We start from the raw sequence: 24604 nt of genomic DNA on the forward strand, positions 1-24604 counted from the left end.
AATTGATTTCAGCGGTCCCCGGTTTATTTATCTAAATTTGTAATTGCTTTCAAAGGCCACAAGTAGCATCTTTGATGAAAACTAGTACAGGTCAGAAATAATATCCACTTGTCATTATCAATTCTGATAATGATTGTTTAAATGTTGTGTATTTTACACACATGCTGTGGTAAATTTCCTCAAAAATAATTGTATTTTTGTTATTTGGTCTCACAATAAGTGCTATGTTTGACATAATATTTCTGTAATGTATTAAAGCAGTTCATCTCTAAGTCGGTCCAAAACTTTTCCTGTTCTTCCTCTCTTGGAAACAGCTCGGGCAACTGGACAAAGCTGCGTCTGCTGCTCATACGTATTTCCAGGCCAACCCTGAGCATGTGGAGATGGGAGAGGACCTGGAGCAGTACAAAGCACAGAAGGGTGTAAAAGAGGAACATTTCATTGACCGGGAATCACGTCCACATCAGGTGAGTCACTGCTGACCACAGTTGCCAGTGATGTGCCAGACAGAAAGAAGAGGCAATGATTATTTTACATGCCTCTGACTACAATGTTTAATCATGCCCCATTATAGAACAGCAAAACAATTTTTATCGTTTTACAATTGTTTAATAAAAATTTATTGTAAGTATTGGGTGGTAGAACCAACGATACAATAGTTTAAACCCCTTATAAAAGGTGTATTAAAGTTGCATACAGTATCAAGTAACAACTGAATACAGTACAGCATGTACTAGAAGATCTTGGTTAATAAAAAAGAGAAATCTGCTCTCCAAAACTCTCCCCATAAAGGCTGCAGTTCTGTTTACACTTTTAAGTACAGAGTTATGTGAATTGATTATTGCATGAAACTGTGTATTAGTGTAGTAAGTACATGTAAGCATGTTGTAAATGAGTCCTTACATTTGGTGGTGATTAGATAGGAGATTGGTAATTATTTGAGATTACAGTATCCTGTTATATAGTCTACAAACAGGTTTATTCACAAAAGGTTCAATCATGAACGCTTTTTCTTAAAAAATCCTTAAGTACAAACAGAGTCAGAGAGAGAACTTGAATACACAATAATAATGAATGGCTAAATAAAAAATAGGTTATACAGATGAAAAATTTAAGGTAGGAAAAATGAAGAAAAAACGAAAAGGAACTGCTACTTACAAGGTCACAGTTATTAAGACAGGTGACGTGACAAAAGAAGAAATTAGTTCATTTCTGCAAAAAAAAAACAAAAAAAAAACTTTTATTCAACTTTTTTTTTTACCAATAATATAAAAAATTATTGTGCTCTAAAATTAAATGAAATAACGAAATATGCTATAAATAAACTCGACAAAAACTTGTCCAACAGTGTTTGTTGTATATAAAATGGAACTATTATTTGTAAATTATATTTAAATAAGGCTTTTTAGTACATTGTTGTTTGATATTGAAATACTTTCTTTAACTTGTTTTAAAATATGTGGTAAAAAATGAGAAGACAGGTGAAGTAAAACAATTACAGTGATTATGTTGCACTGTATATTAATAACAATTCCTCTTGCATTGTCCTCTCTCTGTTTTTTTTTTTCCTTTTTTTCTTTGTGGACATTAAATGTACAATAGCTGAAATATTGATACTGAATTTTTTTAAACTCTTTTTGTGTTTGAAACATTGAGACATATATATATATATATATATATATATATATATATATATATATATATATATATATATATATATAGAGAGAGAGAGAGAGAGAGAGAGAGAGAGAGAGAGAGAGAGAGAGAGAGAGAGCAAGAGCAGCATTGAGTAACACTTTATAATAACTTCACATTGAATAATTTATTAAGCTTTAGCAAAATAGTTAATTCATTATCTGTTAAGCATTAACTCTACATTAATAGATGTTTGTAAGCAGTTTATAACTGCAGATACAAACGCTCTATTATTGACCTATAAGCACATGTAAAATGTGCTTAATGATTGTATTTTCATATTCTGTTATTTTTTCATAACTAAATTAAGTATCACATCATTTACCAATCAGTTATTTGAGAGAAGTTGCTGGTTTTTAGAGATCATTCAGAATGAGTTAGTAAATGATTAATAAACTATTAAATTTAGCATTTATAATTCTATAATCCTAATCTAAAGTGAGGACTATTCATGCTTTATAAATCACTTATAAATGACAATTAAAGGCTCAGTTATATTCTAAACAGGAAAAAAAGAAAATTAATGGCTTTATTAATTTCTATTTATTTAAAGATGCACAAATGAAACTTTCAAATTAAAAATAAATCTTTGCAATCGTATCTAAAATAAAATTACTGTACAGTTTACACATCGCTAAATAACATTGAAATATTTGATCATAATATACTGTTAAATTATTATATTGTTGTTTTATCCAGTTTTTTGTTATATTTTGAATCTTTTGTTATTCAGCAATGTTTAAACTTTACAGTAGTTTTACTTTTTAGATAAGATTGCAAAGATGTATTTGTCATTTGATACTGAACCTTTAATTGTCTTTCATAAGGGATTTATAAAGCATAAATAGTCCTCACTTTAACTTAGGTCACAAAACTGGATAAAGCTGAGTTAATAAAGCATTCATTAACATACAAATTGACTATTAAATATATGCCTGAATAATCAGATATATAAATGTTGATTTGAATAGTTTATTAATCATTTACTAGCTCATCTTAAATAATCTAAAAAAAAAAACAACAACTATTCTTACAAATGATTTGTAAACAATGCTATACTGAATTTATTAATGAAAAAATAATCAGTAACAAAGTATGAAAGTACAATTATTAAGCACATTTAAAATGTGCTTATAAGTTAAGAATAGATCATTTGTATCCAGTTTACTAACAACTGCTTACTAACACCTGTTAATGTAGAGTTAATGCTTAGCAAATAATTAATTCACTATTTGCTAATGCTAATAGATGATTCGTAGTGTCTAGTTATTATAAACTGTTACCCAGTATTGCTCTCATGGTTCTTATAGCATGTCTTATAGTCATTATTTTTTTATATCTTGCTAATATTAGATGTAAAACATTTAGTTTGCAATAAAACAACCATGTTTGGATTTTATTATCATACTGGTGAAATATGAAAGCTGTGTGTCAAAAAAGAAAAAGCACAATATTGTGGAAATTGGATTTTAAATGCACTACAAATAATTCTTACTTAAAAAAATGTTCTCCAAAATGATTGTATATTAAAAATAACAACTTCACCATTCAAAATGGTTAAATAATCTCAATTGCCAGACTTTCCATGCATTACTACTAATTAGCTCCTCAAACCTTTAAAGACCCCACATTAAACTCTAAAATCACCAGATTTATTTTCATGCATCTTTATATTTTCAGAGAGCCTTCTTCGCTGGCGTGAAGCTCTATGACAAAGGCCACTATGAAGAGTCGGTGTCGCTGTTTGAGAAGGCTTTGAGCGAGTATTATCATGCTGATGAGGATTGTCGGGCCCTTTGTGAAGGACCGCAGCACTTCGAGGAGCAGGATCACGTCTTGTACAAATACAGCCTGTACGAGCTCATCTCAGGTACAGATTTTGTATTCCGAGCTTTTCTGCTTGCTTTTAATGTGGTAAAGTGATCATATGCACTTTTGAGAAGGCCCTGGGAGTTTTCCATTGAGCTTCTCATGTTTCTAAAGCTATTTGTGTTTCCATCTTCCCGCTCTGACCTTTATATGAGCCTTGTTTGAGCAAGCAAGAGGCACAAATGTCTGACCTTCTTTTTTTTTTTTTTTGATGTACAGTTGTACAATTTGTTATTGTTGTGTCTGACAGGCAGTTCAGCAACGAACAGCTTGAAAGAGCATGACATACGATTGCCCTACACAAAGTTTTGCATATAAAACAAATCCAGGTGCATCCAAAGGACACTGCTTTTTGTGTTTATAAATACAGGAGCAGATCATTTTAACTTAGCCTGTGAAGTGACACTGTCTGGTAAACATAAACATAACGAAAGCTAAGTTTTGGTGTTTTTACACCTGCCTTATTTAATTTGAATCGCACTAGAAATTGTTTTCCCTCTTAGTGCAGTTTGTTTGGGCAGGTGTGAATGTAGCAATCGCACTCGAGTTTGTGCCAAAAGTGGACCAAAAAAGCACACCAAGATCTCCTTGAAGAGGTGGTCTTGTTATGCTGTCAAACGAATACTGGAACGGTTCGTTTGTGGTGAGTAAATGATCCGAACCAGAACAGACCTTGCCTTTTTGGACTAATCCAGCAGCAGTAGTCCGATGCGCTGTGCATTATGGTATGTGGAGGAAAAATATTTGATGCCAGCGCTTTATTAACAATTTTAAACACACACACAGAGAGAGAGAGAGAGAGAGAGAGAGAGAGAGAGAGAGAGAGAGAGAAAAAAACATTTCCTGATGGATCATTGGTAATATTTCCAGAAGATGACCATGTCGCAGTTTAGCTAAATTAATTCACACCTCCTCCTGAAGCAGCTTGCGATGTGCCTTCGCCGTTTGCATTGTATTTAAACATTTTCGAGCTACACTTTATTTTCGAAATGTATTGTTTGTCCAAAGTGATGTTTACAAACAATATATAATATACTATGACCAGGGATACAATCAGCCAGCGCAGTCGTTCCTCCATAGTAAAAAGCGACATTTTGTGTCTGCCGGTTTGTTTACTTCCATTGGCATTTTCCCGCACGTAATTCTGACCAATCGAAAAGCAGTTTAGGAAATACGCTTAATAATATTTGGCCAAAGAGTGATGTGGATTTTGTCACCTGACTTGGTTCTTTTCAACTGGTTCGGACCAAAGCAATCAGTGTGGTATGAAAAATGCTCCAACGTATCATTTGTTGCCCTTGGTCCGGACCTAATGAACCGAACCACAGATGTGAAAGCACCTATAATTGCATTGCATTCCTGCTCAAAACTGCTGGTTTTAAATTCAGCAGGCCATAAGCAGTTCACAGTGTAAATATCATGAGGTGGATTTACATTATTCTGTGATATATTCATTCTGTGATTGGTATATTTCAATTTTTGTTAAACAGTGGTCCCTCACCCATTGTCAATTAATCTCATCCCTGCTGTGTCTCCTGTACAGTAGCTACAGAATGCGTTCAGCTTTCAAATTTACATGAGTGCACAAATTTACATGAGTGCTGGACTGTATGTTTGCAAGTTTTCTCGTCAACAAACCCCACAATGTCAAGCAAACGTTCTGCATCAAAGGCACCTGCGGTAGTACCCAAATGCCTGAGGAAGATGCTACCCATAGCACAAAATGTTGGGCTTCTGGACATGCTAAAGGAGTGTTTAAACAAGAGAGAAAAGTGTGAAAATGTTAATGCAGTGAAAGAAAGGTGTATAAAGTGTATAGTCAGGGGTTTTACAGCCTTAAGGCTCGTACTCACTGAGAAGCTTTTTGTTTGCGTTTATCGTCATCGTTTTACGAGACATTTTTCCAGATTCAAACTCAACCTATGACTGGCGTCAAGCAGAAGAGTTTGCAAAATTGATGTTAGATGGTGTTACACAACTTTAAGCTTATAACAACCTGCTTATAACACAGAAGAAGAGGAAGAGAGGAAGTTCACACGCTTGTTAAAGTTACTTGTGATTCGAACAAGTATGGATGGTTCAAGTAGCAGCTCCAGCTCTAGCGATGAAGAAATGATTATTGTTTACCAATGCAATAAGCAGCTCCACGTTCATTCACAGTTTTGCGCTTGAGCACCTCCAAGTGCTGTTTACTGTAACTTCAGCAGCTCCGTGCACGTGAACAAAAGTGCCAATCTGATTGGAGGAGATGGCTTTGATGCAGCGTGTCAAAACAAAAAAACGAGCATGAGGCGTTTCTTAAAAAATGAAGCTTTTACTCCTGGCGTTATGCATGTAGATGTGCATGATCACATTGGCACCCTTAATTTAGTCACGAGGCGTTAAACGTAGTCGGAAAACGTGAGCAAAAGCGTCCCGGTGTGCACAGACCTTTAAACTACTTGCAGGTTATTTTTAGAATGTAACTCCTACAAACAACGAGAGACCAATGCATTATCCACTCAATATTGACCTTATTAGTTGTTTGTTTTAATCCTTTATTTTTTATATTTAAAGATGTGTGTGCTGCTGCACATCCCTGTGTGTGTAATAAGCAACATATGCGTGTGTACCTGTCTATAGGCACATATCACTAACACGCTCTTTAAAAAAGAAAACTGTGCCATTGATTTGACTGTGAAAAAAGTCAAAAAAAATTTGATTGATTTAAAAAAGAAAACTGTGCCAACTACCAGCTTGTAGTTGTTCAATGTAGTTGGTCTAATTCAGTTGCCTCAAAACAGCAATGCCTAAACAAAGCACACCTCCTTTTCACATCAGTGCCCCATATGTGAACAAATTCATTTGCTGTTTTAACAATGTGTTGCAGGATGTGTAAATGACATGCACCGGCTCAAACTAGCAACCAGGTATATGATGGGGCCCAAAGTCTTCAGCAGTCCATTTCAGCAAGTGGTGCTAAAATATTACTTTATTTATTAATTTATTTTGTTGATATAGATATGACAGAAGATGCCGTTGTTTTGTTTATCATTTTTTAGCTGCTATCAGTTTAGTAGATAAAGGCTGCATCTTAAAGCTTAGGCAGATGACTTGCTGCTTTACTGCTCAATTAGGCAGCTCAAAGGAGCCAGTGTTTGTGCACAGAGGCACCTCGTAAAACTGATTTCAGACAGTTTTCTGAGACAACATAACAGTTTAATCATGTAAAACTAAAGAGAAAGAGCTTTTGTGATAACTAAGGGAAAATTAGCTTACTACAATATTAACTTTTCCCTAGAAATGCCCTCAAAAGTATAAGATGTTAGTCAAAAATGTGCAGTAAAAAACAAAATGACACCCAAGTCACTTTACGAGTGCTTTTTTAAACAGCCAGAAATATAATGCGAAGGTTTGTGGGATATCAAAGGCAGATACAGCTATGCTGTCTTCATTATTTGATCAGAACAAGGTAGCTCCCAAAAAATGACCACAATTTGAATTGATAAATTCACGCTTTAAAGTTCTGCCTCCAAAGGAATAGTTTTAAAGCTTTTGGATTTTAGCCGATTTAAGTGAAACTCCATAAGAAATGAAGCTAATGTAGCTAACTGATGTCTTTTAATCATGTGAGAGTCCATAAAAGTCCAACAAGGAGTCATTTCACCCACAACACTTATGTCATAACAACCACCTCATAACATGTAGCCTATAAAACAATGCCTTGAGCTGTCCTAATGATTCTTAATTATTGCACTGTTAATTAAAGGAGGGTGCGAAAGAGCATTTCAGAAAAACTGTTCATGACCTGAATGTGTAATGGAAAACATTTTGACAAAAGCCAGTCATGAGAAGACATGTTCTCCGCAAGACTTGTCAGTGTTGCGGAGGTTTGCTTTAGGCGGTTTTGTGCATGATGACATATCTCACAGTTCAGCAAGGAATCCCTGGAAAAAAATCATAGTGATGTAACTGACATCTGTGTAACTGACTGACTTCCCTTTGTGATTTATTCCATTCATGCACATTAAAGGATCTGACATGAATGGTTTATGTTAGACTCTTGGCACTATTTTACAATGGTGGTGACTTCTGTAATTAAAAAAAAAAAAAAAAGTGAAATCAGAATGTATATTTATTTTTGCTAGTGCACATTGTTTTTCTTCAAGCCTAGTTTACACTACAGGATTTTCAAGATCTCTGTGCTGTTCACACTACATGACTTGATATCGTGTCTTATAATTTCTGTGGTGTTCAAACTAAGCGACAGTACGTAAATGATTCACAAGAGGGGGGTCACACACTTCATGATCTGACAACAACTTGTTCGCCAACAGCTCAGTCAAGCTATCAGACCACAGCCAATGAAATTTTGAGGGAGTCGTCATCAGAAAAATGCTGAACACCATTGCCTGCTTGTGTGCTGATTACATCACTGACAGCATTTCAATCTTTCAATTGGGCATTTAAAAACATTGTCAACTAACAGCTAACATAAACATAACTTTCTGATACCGAAAACTTCAGATATATCTTTCAAAACAGCATTTTCTGTGCTGTGAAATAGCTACTGTTTGAAAGTGAAAATAAAAGCAAGGCCCAGACCTTTGCGTGTTCTAGTATCTTAACTACATATTTATAGGCTGTATTACCAAAAAAGATAATATTTTTAGGGTAACGGTGTCATGAAATATGATGACAGATATTCAAAGCTTAATTTTAATATCTCAATAGAAGTTTTGAATGTAAATACAATGTGACAATATGACGTTTTAGAATGGTCAGAAAGACCTGTATGGTAATTTTAATAGTTACAGAATTCTAGTTTCACTTTTATTATAGCCCATTATCGAGTCCATGTTAAGACAAAATGAAGCGAGTATATCGATGCCCATTCTAGGGAATCACAGACATTTCGGTTGAGCTCCTGAGCACACAGCCGTTCAGCTCATGCTGATATGCTCTCTCATTGGCTGCAGCTCGTCACTACATCTGACCACACTTGAGGTTAAGTCGGCCGACTGCTCTGGAATATTCAGCATGCTATAAATTGGATTTCTGTCAGTGAGGTGTCAGTGAGGTGTCAGTGATGCGTCAGCGAGCCTCTTTGATGCCCCAACCGTCATTGGGTGATGAGCAAATCGTACAAAATTGTACAAATTAGATTGTATGAATTCATATGTATTAACCACTTGCTCAGTGGTTCACACATAAAGACTACCGAGCACCTGCAGATTTTTCCCCGATCACAGCCTGATCTCTCGACAAGCTTGTTAACTTCCAAATCAGGCTAAAATCAGGCTTAAAATCCTGTAGTGTGAACTAGGCTTTAGATGAACAATAAGTCCATGCAAGTTAATTCACTGAAAAAATGTTTTGGTAATCTTCAGTCAAAATCTGACCATTTGCTTCCACGTTTGGAGTGGCGGTCTTTGTGTTAATGTCAGTTTGACGCTTCAGCCACAATGTTCTTTCTTAACCATGCCCCTTTGATCTCAAATTTGCTAAGAGCGAATGATGTGAAAAAAGAAAGTCCCCTACTCAACATTTAAGTTGCAATCAACATACGGAAATAAAAGTCTCAACAACTTTTAGTTGACACAGACTTTAAGCAGTGCTTCTAAGCATTAAAAACCCTGTTTACTGATGTTTTTGTCAATCTGATCACAAATGGATGAAGCAAATACAGGTGAAAATAGCGTTTCAATTGTTGTAAGCTTTTTCAGTTTCGACCACTACCCAAGGTTTTCAGAAATGCATTATATCAGGTTGCTGTCATGGTGTAGATGCTCATATAGTCGAATGTGTTCAAACAGCCACAAATGACCACCTGCTCTTTTTATATTGACTCTGTATATACACGATTATGTGATGTTTTATGAGAAAGCACAACAAAACATAGTATTTATAACATGTTATAAAGGCTACATTTAGCTCACGGGGCTGCGAGACAATAAATAAGAAGAGCGGAGCTGCGGCAAAATAATGAATAAAAAGAGTGAGGCTATGGTCAAATAAATAAATAAATGAAAAAAAGTGCAACTGCAACTTCTGGCGGCTCCGTTCGCCATGCTGGAGAGGAACAGTCTGCACAAAGCTCTCATCTGATTGGCTGAAAAGTACGAGTTGCCCTGACTCTGCCAGGAAAGTCTCAAAAATACACACACACGTATCCAGGGGGAGTCGTACGTTAAAGAGGATTTGCACATTGTCATTCAGGATGAACTCGCAAGTTTTAAACATTTAAAACTTTTTGTACACTCTTATACATTTGCAAATGGTGTTGTGTATTCGTGAAACGTATTTTATGAAAATGTATTTTTATTTTGTGCACGTGAAATTTTTTTGTTAATATAAATAAATATTTTATGCACGTGAATTTGGCTACGCATGTGTACATCGTGTCTTTTGCGTGAATTTCTTTTGAGTCTTTTCTGATTCCATATTTATCAAGATTTTTTTCTGGCCAATAGATTTTATATTCATTTACTAAAATAACCTTGATTCATACTTTGGTGTATATGAACAGCATATACACCAAAGTATGAATCCACATCCACTTTGTTCATAAGATTGTAAGCCACATTACAGTTCAACAGTCCAACGCTCCCCTGAAAGTAGGGCATAACGAAAGAAGAGAGAATGATCTCACTGAAATTCAATCATGAGTGGTTAAATGTGGTCATGGTATTGTTTTGGCTGAATCAGGGCTCCAGACTGTGACTAAATTGTCACATTTTGTGACCTTTTTCCTGAGCTGGGCTTCTTTAAGACTTATGACATTTTTAGATAGTTTTTTTTCTACCTTTAATAAGAAGTCAAGATCTAGTCACACTTTGTGAGTGCAAGTGTAAATTAAATCAGAACAAATTTAATAATAGTCTCTATCCCACAATACACCTTATTTAATAAATGTTTTGCAAATTCAACAATGACCTCTACACTTTCTTAATGTCTTACTCATATTGTAATTTGTAAATCTGTTCCCACTTCTTATGTAGGAACACTCTACCAATATACTCTACCAACCGACCCTTTGAAGTGAGTTTAAAGTCTTCTCAGCTCTCTAATTTAATCTTTAACCTTAGCTGGTTAGACATCTTTGATTTGATCCCAGTTCAGTGATCTCACTCTGGGCGAAGATGTGGATACTACATCAAACCCCAATTACAGGGTTTTATTAAGCCATGAGATCCCACTGTCATGGCCTGTTTCATTTTTACATAAGTTACTCTATGTAGTTCAAAGTATGTACATGTGTTTTGACTTGGTTTAAGACTGAGTACGAACCAGCTAGAGGCCTGAAGCTAATTTGAACTCAAGACCTCCATGTCATATAAATCGTGTTGAACTTTGTGTTCCAGATCATTACACACAGGTCCTTCACTGCAAGCATGAGTGTGTCCGAGACTTGGCCACTCGTCCCGGTCGCCTGTCACCCATGGAAAACTACCTGCCACTGCATTACGACTACCTGCAGTTTGCTTATTACCAAGGTAAATGTACATATACTGTATGTCAAAACAGGTTTTAATTTCACTCAACTTACCAAAAGGATAAAATCTTAAAACCTAAAAAATAGGCTTATTTTACAAGTCTCCTAGAGTTAAACAGTCGAGTTTTAACATTATTGAATCCATGCAGCCAATCTCCGAGTTTGGCAGAAGCAATTTTAGCTTAGTTTAGCAAAGATCATTGAATCAGATTAGACCTTTAGGATCTCGTTCAAAACTGACAAAAGAGTTTTAGTAAATTTGTTTAAAGCTTGATGCTTCTGTAGTTATGCTAATGGTCTAATCCGATTCAATGATTTATGCTAAGCTAGGCTAACAGAGGTCCAGTGCCAAACCTGGAGATTGGTTGAATGAAAAAAAAAAAAGAGTAGATGTAGCACACAGGACTGTGTTTTATAAAGCGCCACCTCCACAATGCTGTCAAATAAAACTGTTGTCACTTGATACTGTAAACAGAAGCTTGCAATGACTCTGAGTTCTTCTGATTGGTCTACTGCTTTGGATCTGACATTGATGGGTGGTGCTGCATGTAAGAATTTTTTTAAGACTTTTTTTTTAAATTGACAGAGCATCTTAAAAAGCAAGGCACTATAAAAGATGCGACACATGAGCATAACAGTGATGCACTTCCATCAAGCATATTTACATTTACAGAGGAATAATCGAAAACAGGTGCATTGGAATGGAAATACAATCCACTGTGTTTAGCTATTTTTAACTGGAGACTAACTTTATGGCCAACTCATTTTAATCAGTGAGTTACTAACAGGCTGAAGTTGCTAACAGACCAATTGAATCAATAATAAATTGACATGAGGCTTGCTCTGAATGGATCATTTGAGTTGTTGACTTGAGGATAGCTGCAGTCAGATCAGTCCAATTCATCTTTCAAAAGTTAAACACTGCTATTGTGTCACTCATGAGGTGATGATTTCTTGAATTTAAAATGATTTTTTTGTTGTTGAGTGAAATGATTAATACATAAGTAAGGACTTTCATTCATTTTCCTTCAACATAGTCTTTATTTCAGAGATTGGCACAGCGGTATAAACCGCCAAATATTCCAGCATATGTTTTACGCAGCAGATCCCTTCCAGCCGCAACCCAGTACTTGGAAACACTCATACAAACTCATTCATATACACACACACATAGGCCAATGTAGTTTCTCCAATTCACCTATAGCACATGTCTTTGGACTCTGCGGAAAGCTAGAGCATCTGGAGGAAACCCACGTGAACACGGGGGGAACATGCAAATGCCACACAGAAATGCCAACTGACCCAGCTGGAACTCGAAGCTGCGAACTTCTTGCTGTGGGGCTACAGTGCTAACCACTTGATCCGCTGTTCCGCCTTAAGTAATGAATTTTCAAAATAAAAATACTCTGATACACATACAAGTACAAATTCTCACAGTAATAAGGTAAAATACCTAATTACTGTCCACCACTGCCATGACATTTGTCTGAGAAACCAGACTCAACAAGTTTCTAATTAAAAAGAGTTTTAGGTATGACCCCAGTTCTCTTCTTAGACTCAGGATAGAAAGATATTGGCTAAAACACTGACTGAGAGCCTACCATCAGTGCTGGAAAGAAAACGTCAACAGCAATAACAATCAAACAGAAGAATTCTGAAATGACAAAACAGCCTCATTAATCATAACATTACTCGCTCTAAAGGAGAGGCAGAGTCTGATAAATATTTTCTGTCTTGATTGATTTCTTCTTGGAAATATCCAAGCTGATCTTTCACATCCATCTTAAAGAAAATTTACTCACCACTTATTGGCCTCTAAGCCTTTACAAGTTTATCTTTTTTGTTGAAGACAAAAGAAGATATTCTGATGAAACCTCTAGTCATTGACTTTCATATTAGGGAAAATACTTAAAAGTGTAAATAAGTAGGAAAAAATAATTTTTAAAATACTGAGGAATCAATGGCTTCTTTAAAATAGGGTCTTTTGAGTTCATCCGATGAAAGAAACTGATTTGAAAAGACTTAAGATTGAGTAAAAATGGTGAGAAAATGTTTTACAGACGGTAATTCTTTATAAAGTGTCAGTTCATTTAGGTGTGTGTGAATGTTCATGTCTCACTTTTGTGTCTTTCCACTCGCTCAGCTCTGTGGTGTTTCTTCCATTGTGGTCACTGGCCTGGAATGTGAATGTTTCTGAGCGTTTAGGAAATAAACGTGACTCAAAAAAAAAAAAAAAATCACATGATGAATAATCTCCCAGATGAGCCGGAAAAACAGAGCCCTGGTGGCCTCATTAATGCTTAAAAACCTTTTTTTTTCTCTCTCTTTTGTGTTCAGCTGGGAGGTATGAAGAGGCATTGGACTGCGCATTGACTTATCTGTTGTTTCACGAAGGCGAAGAGTTCATGACGGAGAATGTGGAGTTTTACAGAGAGGTGCTAGGACATGATGGCCAGCCACGTAAGGTGAGAAACATGGAAGGAGTCACCCAAAACCAAATGATTTCTCATGAATGTGTGTGAAGGTTTTAATTTTAATTAAATTCATCTTAATTTCTATAGCTGTTTTACAATGTAGATTTTCAAAGCAGCTTAAGGTAGAAGTTATAGTAAATTGAAACTGTTCAGTTTAGTTCAGTGTGGTTTAATTTTCACTGCTGAAAGTACAAACACTGAAGAGCAAATCCATCAATGCGCAGCTCTACAAGTCCCAAACCAGGCGAGCCAGTGGCAACAGGGGTTAACAGGTTGTGTAAAATCTTCATTAATTTGATATGTTTATAGCAGCGTTTAGTGTGTCTTCAGTGCTTATATTACTGTACCCTTATCATAGAATAATATGGCTATGAAGATGGCAAAAAATCTGGGGTCATAGCTTATCAAATGCGTATTTACAAAACGAACCTTTTATTTCCGTTACAAAAACTTTTCTGGCCAACAATAAACCTTACTAAAGAATGTTCTGGGAACCAAAAATGAATGTTTCAAGTTTTATGTTCTCTTAAACCAAAGTGTTAACCATGGTGGCCTTTTTCAACAATTTTGATAATTTTATTAGTTATTTCAGGATCATGATTTCCTAACCAGTCAGGGAAAATAGAATATATTTTATGTTTTGGTCTTTGGAAAAAAGTCAGCATGAAAGGTTACTCCCATCTCAGGACCTAAAAATACACAGTAAATAATACATCAAATTTACTGTTAAGCTGTGATTGATACAATATTAATGTTAAAAATACGATAAAAAAAAATCAAATGCACAGTAAACTATGATATTTCATTAATTAATTTATACAATGATAAGAACCAATGTTTTGAAGTAACATCTACACTGTACCATTGTAATAAACTGACTAAAAGCACTACTAAAAGCAAATTGTGATGAGCTAGTCTCATAGTCAGCCCAAGCACATCTTATTCTTAGACAGCATTCACATGACTGTTAGACACAATAATAGTAACAAACATGACACTAAAGTTATGCAAAAAATCAACCCAGGCCCACTGTGGATAGGTACCCAGGGTCTACATTTCTGGGGACAGCAAATTATGTAACAGGAGGTATGTCTGCTCTGAGTTTTTGTTTTTGCAAATCCACCAGAGGCTGCTATATACACTATTTGATGATCTCAAATTTCTCTTGCGCATCCTCTTCTCGCATAAATCCACCAGAGGACGCTATGTACACTTATATATACAATATACACAGGCCAGCTTGCTGTCGACTGACTGACTGCAGACATCCCAAGTCTCCTAGGAGTTCCGGGAGTCTTCCGCAAATGCACAGAGACTCCAGGATGCCCACAAACGAATGATAATCTCCCGGGAATTGCGCATCTCCCACTCAGGCCTTAAGTAGTCTCCACCGCCCCCACCACTCTTCAGATACGTCGTGTGCACACGCCCCCACTCCCACCTCTCTTCAGATATGACACATGCACATGCCCCCACCGCTCTTGAGATACCTCGTGCGCACACACCCCTACCCTTTCAGGCACCCACTCTTGCGCAACTGACCCACCAACCCCCTTCCCTAAACCCAAACGGATGTGTTTTTAAAAGCACACTACAAGAAAAGCCGCCATGGTGATGTGATTTCACCACAGTTCTTATGTATCTATTTATTTATTTATTTATTTATTTATGTGCTTTTGTTTTACCTGGTTTCTGGAACCGCCCCGTAGCATTCATTTTAAAGATGATATGCAACAGTGGTACCCGTAGCCTAGTGGTTAAGTGTGCCAACATATAGCACCAAGATGCTCACGGCAATCCAAGTTCGATTCCTGGCTCAACGTCCTTTGCTGATCTTTCCCCTCTGTTTGCTCCCCATGGTTTCCTGTCAATTCTCTACATTGTTCTATCCATTAAAGGTTAAAAACAAGAATGAAGTAACAAATTATTTCTTTAATAACTGGAAAAGAATATTTGAACCTATTGGTTTATGATATGCTCCTGCTCTATTTTTCTTGGCTATGGTGATAATAATCAGGAATGTTGGACCTTGACATATCAGCAGAAGACACAAACTAGCCAGACAGTAATGTGTGAATTGTAGAGTGGGCTAAATCTATAAAACAACGTCAGTATTTTTTGGTAACTTTTTTTGGCTTTTTTTCTTCTTATTGTAGAGCAACCCATGTTCTGTTGTCATTACAGTTTTTTTCCAACTGCTTACACACAAAATCTTTTTGTCACACAATTTCTGAAACATCTCACTCAAAATGCAAAACTACACATCAAATTACCAAAACCAGAAGCTGTTTCTCAGCCTTCCACTTTTTTCAAAACACTACACACAACTTTCTACCTAAAACACAAAAATCTAACAGGAAGCTACTTGCTTTCCTTTTTCAAACACAAACAGTCAAAATGCTACACTTATTCACCAGGTCACACACACAGTCTTTAAATGTAGAAACAGTAATTTCTTAACTGATCACTAACCAATCACTGCTTTACTGTAGTACAGGCCTATAAATAGGTCAAAAGTGACAGGACAGGGCTGTTCTGGGCCAAAAAGAAAAAAAACTGCATGGTCCACAATTTGTAGATTTGTACCTACCCCCGATAAATCCTAAATTCCTCTAGAAAAGAATACAGGTATTATTCTCAACCTGGCTCTGTAAAGTGTATGATGGCCAACCCTATGCCCGCATAGCGCTTTTGCAGGCAAAGGACCCATGTAGCCATCGACTGTATATTGGTTTACCTGTGTTTTCTCTAATATTTACAGTAATTCATTACTTTTGTCTGTTTTTTTACAGTATTTCAGTTTTCAGCCACAGTTTGAAAATTGTCATGAATTCAATATCAATTTAATCAAAGCATTTCTTATTCTGGATCCAATTCTTTGCAAAAAGGCAAATTTGACAGCTCAAATAGAAAGACAGCAAATGGCATTGGCAATAGGCTACAATGCCAAGCAATGGTGCACCGATTTACACTGAGTTCTGTATTTTGTATTTTGTTTTACATTGTGTAATGATTAATTGAAAGAGCTCAAATACTTGTTTGTAATTTGTGTTGTTTGAAGGTAAAACTAGCTTTTGTTGCTTATTTTTAAATGTTTTGGCATGGTATGTGCGTTTGCAAGCAAAATGTCTCATTTTGACCATAAGTGCCGCTTTTTAGGCCTGTGTGTTACTTGTTTCGAAAATGTGGAGTTTCAGTTGACGGCTGCATCAAAGCAATTAAGAAAATCTGTAATTATATGATGTAGTTCTGAAAACTTCCTACTTTTTTGTTTATCTGTCCGACTTTACGCTGGGTTTCTTTTGACTGCCCCCTATAGTTTTAATAAATATCACAACGGCAAACGCATCAAGTATAAAAGCCTCATCTATTTCGTGAGGTGCCTGCATAGTCAATGGAAATCCACAATGTGGTGCCTGGCAAAAATATAAATTAGCCTTAATGTATATCATAGAGAAAAAAAAAATTATAGTAATGTCAAACCAAAAAAAAAAAATGTTTATGAAATCTCAGAAAGGCAATTTACAGATATTGACCGCATATACTAAGGAAAATTTTAGCCAGGTAATTTTACTGTAGCATTTTATTTTTGTATTTTTTTACCACGGCTATTCATCATACGGCTTTAATCATTATTGTCACGTGAGCAAATACTACAAAAATGTAGAAATTAGATCACATAAATTCCTACAAATTAGCCACTAATTTGCTAAGTTGCAAAATAGTTCCCATGCCGTTGTATTGGAAATTCTAGCCACTTACAAGCTGTAGATCTACTTTTTACTGACACATTTACAGTTATCTGTTGGTCTCCTGAGGTTATAGACATAACTCACAGAGTCTTCCCTTCAGTTGATGCTCTTCCTTCAAGTACTTCACTGTATAACTGCTGCAGTCCCTATAGAGCAAGTCCAGAGTCATAACATTGACAGTTCTTTGATCCCTGCTTTTGACAAGATCCAGATCATCCCAGTCCAGATCTATTGTGAAATCAGTCCAAGAGCAGAATCTGGCAGGAGGCCGTATATATATTCATAAACACACTGGAACGATCAGGCGTTGAGCGGGTTTGGTATTCGAGATGTACAGTAGTGGCTGCACGCACTGGTGAACCATCCAAAACAGTCTCTCGCTGGAAAGCCTGGAAGCTATTAGCACTGTAAGAGTTTATAGAGTCAAGAGCCAGAGGGCTTGAATATGTCATTCAGTGCAGGATCCTTTAGCTCATAACAAGCCACTACATTCTTTTCCTACCCAATGCAGTGTTTCCATCTCTCTGGCCTGCTGCCACTTCTGATTGCCCCATTTCTAGTTCCTCTGGGACCCTTGTTAACCCACTGCTGAGATATTGTGCTGACAGTATTGTCTTCTGGAATAGGTGGAAAAGTTTTACCGAAACGCCACAAAGCTCCTTGAAACAATTTGCGTGCTGTTTGCATTTGGAGAACATGATGCCACAAATGCTACCAGTGTAACTCTTTCCTCAAAAGGGCAGCGTTTAATGTGGTCTCAACCACACTTAGAAGCAGAAGACTTTGCTCTCCAGTCATAACAAGCTGCTTTTAATAATCGCCAGTGACCACCGATAAAAAAATCCCCCTAGAATGAAAGAAGGATAAAAGTAATTGTGCAGGTTGTAGAGCAGGCTTGATCTCAGATCGAATGTCTGTCATGCTGTACATTTTTCAGGTTGTGTTTTTATTTTGTGAGGCTCTAAATGAGATGTTTGGGAGTAAAAGTAGTTGCACAACGACTCCCAAATTTTTTTTATGTTTTTTTGTTTCTATTCGTTATTATGACAATTTGTCACACACTGAGTCTGATGCATAAAAGTATATGAATCTATAATGCATACAAATCTGAAATCTGTTGCGAAAAATACATTCATTTCTTTTCCTTCGGTTTAGTCACTATTACAGGGTTTGCCACAGCAGAATAAACCACCAACTTAGTCGTAACCCGGTACTGGGTACACACTCGATTCACACACTCTCACCCGAAGGAAACCCACATGAACATCAGGGAACAAGAAAACTCCACACAGAAATGCCTCCTGGTCCAGTCGGGACTTGAACCAGTGACCTTCTTGCTGTGAGGTGACAGTGCTAACCACCGAGCCACCACGTCACCATGAATATACATTTCAAAACAGTACAAAATGGATTCTTTAGGCAGTGATGCTTTATTCTCACTCTTCTTCGAAAAAAGTAAGAAATGTTGTGTCCATTAAATTGAATTGATGCTGCACAGAGACTGGCAGTATATGTAAAAGCTATACACACACACACACACACACACGCACACGCACACGCACACGCACACAGACACACACACACACACACACACACACACACACACACACACACACACACACACACACACACACAGTGCCATGGAAAAGGAGTGACAAGCATTGAAACCTGCACACAGTAGTATACAGCAGTAATTCTCAACTATCCACAACAATCTGTCTTTATATTCCACCTTTTGTTTGTCTCTGTTTGTCAAGACAAAGTGGATTAATTTGTCAGATTCCATTCTGGATACATCGTTTGTATGGTGGCTCTGAATTGTCAAAACACTAGGGATGCTGCCATCGATCGTCCAATAATCACATTTCATGACTCGATCGTTACTTGCCAATCTGACCAATCTCAGGAACCTATCGCAGGTGTTTGTTTATGAGTTTACAAGCTGAGGAAGACACAAATGCACACCCGTATATTATACATAGCCTACAGCAGCCTTTTTCCAACTCTTTATACAGTCTATTAGCGCAATTCGCATGAGTGATGGACTCTTTGTTGCAAGTCCAGCCATTGTATTTCCAGTGTTTTATGCTGCTGTGACCTAAGCATTGCCACTATCTAGTGTTTCATCCAACAACATGACCTCTCTCAGTCGATTTCACAGTGACTCCGTGATTCCCAAAAATGTGTTAAAATACCTGGAAATCATGGCAATGCGAGTGAATGAGCAAGAAAACAGATTGCGAGAGGCACAGTGATGTTCTAAGCATTACATTTGTTAGGTTAAATTAGTAGAGCAGTAAAGATATCCTGAGTGCTAAAACCCCAGCTCTCTGTCATTGAGAGATCTGCTGTCAATAGTTGGACACGAGCAAAATATTTAAATGGTCCTGCATGTATTTAGGTCGGGGAAAACATGCAAAGTCTACACAACAACGTCAACTGGCCCAGCTGAGGCTCGACCCAGCGACCTTCTTGCTGTGAGGCAACAGCACTACTTGCTGTGCCACCGTGTCGCCTTGGCCCCACATCGGATAACAACAAATTTTTTTTGCAATGCGTTTCATAACTGAGAAAGCATCATGTATATGATGTGACCGTGAGCATTAAAAACATGTTTCTGCAAGGCTGGCTCATTTACAATCTTGAAAAAATTATTCCGTTTCAATAATTTTAAATAATTCAAGCTGCATTAGATGAAAGGGAACCTAATTCGGCACAGAGAGCAGATTTCTGTGCGCACTACGTGTCTCAGTGGGCATTACCAAACGCACTTCTTTTTTATTTAATTTCATGCAGTCTTAATTCGTACAATTAATTCGCAGCAAACAGTTCAGCAGCACTGAGTAGGATAATTGGGAGATGAAACTAGGCATGCTTAAACAGCATTTTTCTCACGAAAAGAGTAAATTGAAAGGGGTACATTTCTCTAGGCACAACACCTGCCCTCAAGTTCACTATCTGTGAACGACGCACAAAAATAGACAAATCACAGGCAGTTTCAGTTGTGAAGTTCATGCAAAGTGCAACATACAAAATTTAAATATGTGTGCAAAGCACTTTATTGTCCCCATGACTGATAATATTTTTTTTCTTTTCTGAAGAAAGTCTTATTTGTTTTATTTCGGCGAGAATAATAGCAGTTTTTAATAAAAATTTTTAAAAATTAAGTTCAAAACTATTAATCCATTTAAGCTCATTTAAAAAAAAAGTCTACAGAATAAACCCTCATTATACAATAACTTGTCTAATTACCATAACCTGCCTAGTTAACCTAATTAACCTAGTGAAGCCTTTAAATGCATAGAAGCATTTAAAGCATTTAAATTTAAGCTGCATAGAAGTGTCTTGAAAAATATCTAGTCAAATATTATTTACTGTCATCATGGCAAAGATAAAATATGTGACGAAAAATTCTTCTCTCCAATAAACAGAAATTGGGGCAAAAATAAACAGGGGGACTAATAATTCAGGGGGGCTAATAATTATGACTTCAACTGTACTTGTAACTAGAGAATCAACCATATAGTTCATGGAGAGCAAAATGGCTAAAATGCAAATTTTTTTGCAAAACTTAACAAACATCTCTTTCTTACACACACAACTCTTAAGGTTCATGCTTAGAGGGATGCATTATAAAGCTTGAAGCATCAGAATCGGTATTTTGTAGTGGCCGATGACTATGACAAGGAATCGGTACTCTATATTGGCTGCAAAAATCTTGATCAGAGCATCTCTACAAAGCACCTCTGAAAGTGCTTGCTACAGATGCCTGCAAAAATTCTAACCTTATCCAACTTTTTTTTAGGAAGGATGACAGTTTCGGAGCCAATGTGTAAACATCATTGACACACAAGAAGTCATTTTTATTTATTAAAAGTGAGAACATTTCAGATAAACATTTTTAATATTATTGGCTTTCACGCTGTAAAGCTAGAAGCTTTTTCATGGTTCCTCAATCTATTGGATCAATTATTTTCACCGTATGAACAGGGAATATACAACACGATATTATGGCAATTCATAACTTTTTGATTTATTGGCAAATTTTTATGAATTCATTCAGTCTCATTCGTACAATTTAGTACGATTTGTTTATCCTCCAATGACGGTTGGGTTTAGGGGTGGGGTTGGGTGCCATGACTCCTTTTTAAAATAGTACATTTGCATACTAATTAGCCACTAAACTGAATGTAAAGTTGTTATGTTTCATTGTGAGATCAGGCTGGGAAACTTCTTTAAGGGGAACTAAATTAGCCCCTGTTTCAGTATAGGGTGTAATTCGGCACATTGGAACTAGCAATGACACAAGTGTGCATTTATCCAATTAAAACATGATATAAGAAGTAAAAGCACAGTCATCAATGCTATGATTATAAGTCTATAATAATGTAAACTTATTATGCTTACTTTTGCTACTGCAGGAAGCTAAAGGGTATTTGAGGCGGCACAAACAGGAGTTAGACCTGCTCCTCATTGGCAGCAGTAACCTTGGTGTGGCCTATACTGAAGGGGTAAGTTCACAGATTCAGCCCGAAATGATTTTCTAATACTGAAACGTGCTTTTTTTTGCCAGTGTAATATCCACAGACATTCACAAGCAATTTATTTTTTAGGTTGGGTCTGTTAAACAACAGAAATGTCATATATTTGTTTTAAGTCTGTATTTTGTTGGTCAGATTAAAAAAGCACTAGAAAATTAATATCATAAGTCTTTAAATAGATAATATATTTAATATAGTATATTTTTGTTTCTTTCTTTTTTTTTTTGTGTGTTGCATTGCGTTGCATACCAGAGCAGTTTCAGAATATTGCTCTTTCTGTCAACATTTGACTAGCCAGACTCTCTTTGGGGTTTTCTTTTAAATAAATGTCCTAAAACAGTTCAAATGTATCTTGAAGGAACCAGGAAATGTTTCAATCTCATAACAGTATTGAATAGCAGCAGGTGCTTCTGTGAGCTCTAAAATGAAAGCGTCAACCTCTATCGCCCCCTTGTGGTGGACTCATCTAATATTCCGACATCTTTTATAAAGCTCTTTATATCATATTATTTTAAGGCTTTTCATGTACACTTTCCACATTTGTGACTCTTCAGAGCTACTGGAGCAGTTCAGGTGGTAGAGAAGATGCGAACAGGTAGGAGTACTCAAAATATGAATATACATTTGAAGTCAGATTTATTAGCCCCCTTGTTTATTTTATCCCCCAATTTTTGTTTAATGGAGGGAAGATTTTATTCAACACATTTGTAAACATAATAGTTTTAATAACTCATTTCTAATAACTGATTTATTTTCTCTGTCATGATCACAGTATGTAATATTTTACTAGGTATTTTTCAAGACACTAAAATGTATTTACCTAAAGTGACATTTAAAGGCTTAACTAAGTTAATTAGGTTAACTAGGCAGGTCAGGGTAATTAGGCAAGTTATTATATAACGATGGTTTGTTCTGTAGACTATCAAAAAAAAAAAAAAAAAAGCATCGCTTAAAGGGGCTAGTAATTTTGACCTTTTAAAAAAATAAAAACTGCTTTTATTTAGTCCGAAATAAAACAAATAAGAATAAAGAATAAAGAAATAATATGATCAAACATACTTTGAAAAGTTCCTTGCCCTGTTAAACATCATTTAGAAAATATTTAAACAAGAAAAAAAAATCTAAAGGGGGCTAATAATTCTGACTTCAACTATATATAAAATAAATAAACATTCAATTGAGAGTATATGTGCTGGATATGTGTCTTCAGGATTCCTTCTGGTACAGATGGCTGGATGGATTATGTGCCAATATCAGCCAAAAGAAACATCACAATGTCTAAGTTGCCAGAGCTGAGGGAAGGTAATGAGCTGTTTATGACTTTGAAATGATCTGGGCTGAATTACATTATAAAAGATGTGGTAATAGTCTGGAATTAACACACAAATTTGTTATATGTGAAAAAAAAATCTGCTGGTATCTGCTGATAAATTTAATTTGTGGTAAATTTATTTTTTTCAACAATGCCTTTGTTTACAATATGCAGATTTTTAGATAATTTAAAAATAATGACAACCATTTAATTATTATATAAGATACTATTTAATTTGTATTTAAAATATTAAGAAAATAAAATGATTTAATATCAACACTACTACTTATTTTAAACAATTTAAGGAGCCTACTAGTAGTGTTTTAATTATAATATTAAATAACTTATTTTCAACAAAAAAATGTAATAATGTAACATCTGAAAGCAAAAAGCGAAATGAAAACTTACCAGCCATCTTTTTTTTAAGTCTTTAGCCATCGGCAGGTTTGACAAAATGCTTGTTTTAGGCATTTTATACACATAATATTTCATTATTTTTTCCATATAACAACAGCTTTAGGTGACTTTGTATATCATAGTAACCCCAAAACTACAAAAATTGTGTTCTTGATTTATCATTTTTATTTCACAGTGCTGTTTATGTGGGTTGCGTGTATGTGTGTGTGTGTGTGTGTGTGTGTGTGTGTGTGTGTGTGTGCAGGAGGTCCACTGCTGTATGAAAATGTGCATGTCGTACTGAACTCTCTCTCCCTGAACGGCAGTCAGCGGGTGGTTCTTGATGATGTCATCAGTGACGAGCAATGCTCTGACCTCAGAAATCTGGCACATGTGAGTAATCTACACTTGTCTGACTTAAACTCCTGCCACAACACAGTGGCAGCTCATAGCCACAGTCAGCCTACGCTTTCTTTTCTTTCTTTTTATTTGAATATACTTAATTTGTCACACTAAAGTTAAAATTAAAAACAAAGGTCACACTTTATTTTAATGGTCCGTTTGTTGATTTTAAGTTAATTTACATGCCAACTAATTCTCATTAGATTATTAGTAGACTGTTAGGTTAGGGTTAGGGTAAGTTAACATGTACAATACTTGATAAGTTTTTTATAGTCAGTTAAATGTTTGTTAAAAGAGGAGTATCAGCAGATATTAAGCAGACAGTCTACTAATGCTCAAATGGACCATCAAAATAAAGTGTTACCAAAACAAAACTTATTTCCATTGTGGTCTTTACTGATACGCTCAAGTATGTCATATAAATATCTGAATATGTGCAGAGTGTCGCTGCAGCTGGTGATGGTTACAAGGGGAAAATGTCTCCTCACACGCCGAATGAGAGGTTCGAAGGGGCGACGGTACTGAAAACATTTAAGGTGAGACCTTTTAGACTCATACTCATGTTTACAAACAGTACCAAAGTAACTCTTATTCCAATTTAGTAATAGCATATTTTTAGCTGTTTGAAAAAAAATGGCTGATATGCTGCGAACTGGTTCTTCTTATCTTAATTAATTACCGTATTTATA

The 24604-nt window shown here is 36.0% G+C and overlaps 1 protein-coding gene across 2 annotated transcripts in view; it reads left to right on the forward strand.

The window, feature by feature from the left end:
* p3h2 (prolyl 3-hydroxylase 2) overlaps window positions 1-24604 on the forward strand; it is a 91952-nt gene that overhangs the window by 57541 nt on the left and 9807 nt on the right. For both annotated transcript variants that reach the window (XM_073937883.1, XM_003201065.6), the window contains 9 exons: window positions 315-467; window positions 3376-3565; window positions 10908-11039; window positions 13376-13503; window positions 21686-21775; window positions 22360-22400; window positions 23016-23107; window positions 23779-23906; window positions 24356-24451. In XM_073937883.1, coding sequence (XP_073793984.1) covers window positions 384-467; window positions 3376-3565; window positions 10908-11039; window positions 13376-13503; window positions 21686-21775; window positions 22360-22400; window positions 23016-23107; window positions 23779-23906; window positions 24356-24451 — 981 coding nt within the window. In that variant the 5' untranslated portion in view covers window positions 315-383. The remainder of the gene's footprint in view (window positions 1-314; window positions 468-3375; window positions 3566-10907; window positions 11040-13375; window positions 13504-21685; window positions 21776-22359; window positions 22401-23015; window positions 23108-23778; window positions 23907-24355; window positions 24452-24604) is intronic.

This window comes from Danio rerio, chromosome 22 (genome assembly GCF_049306965.1).
Source record: "Danio rerio strain Tuebingen ecotype United States chromosome 22, GRCz12tu, whole genome shotgun sequence".
NCBI lineage: Eukaryota > Metazoa > Chordata > Actinopteri > Cypriniformes > Danionidae > Danio > Danio rerio.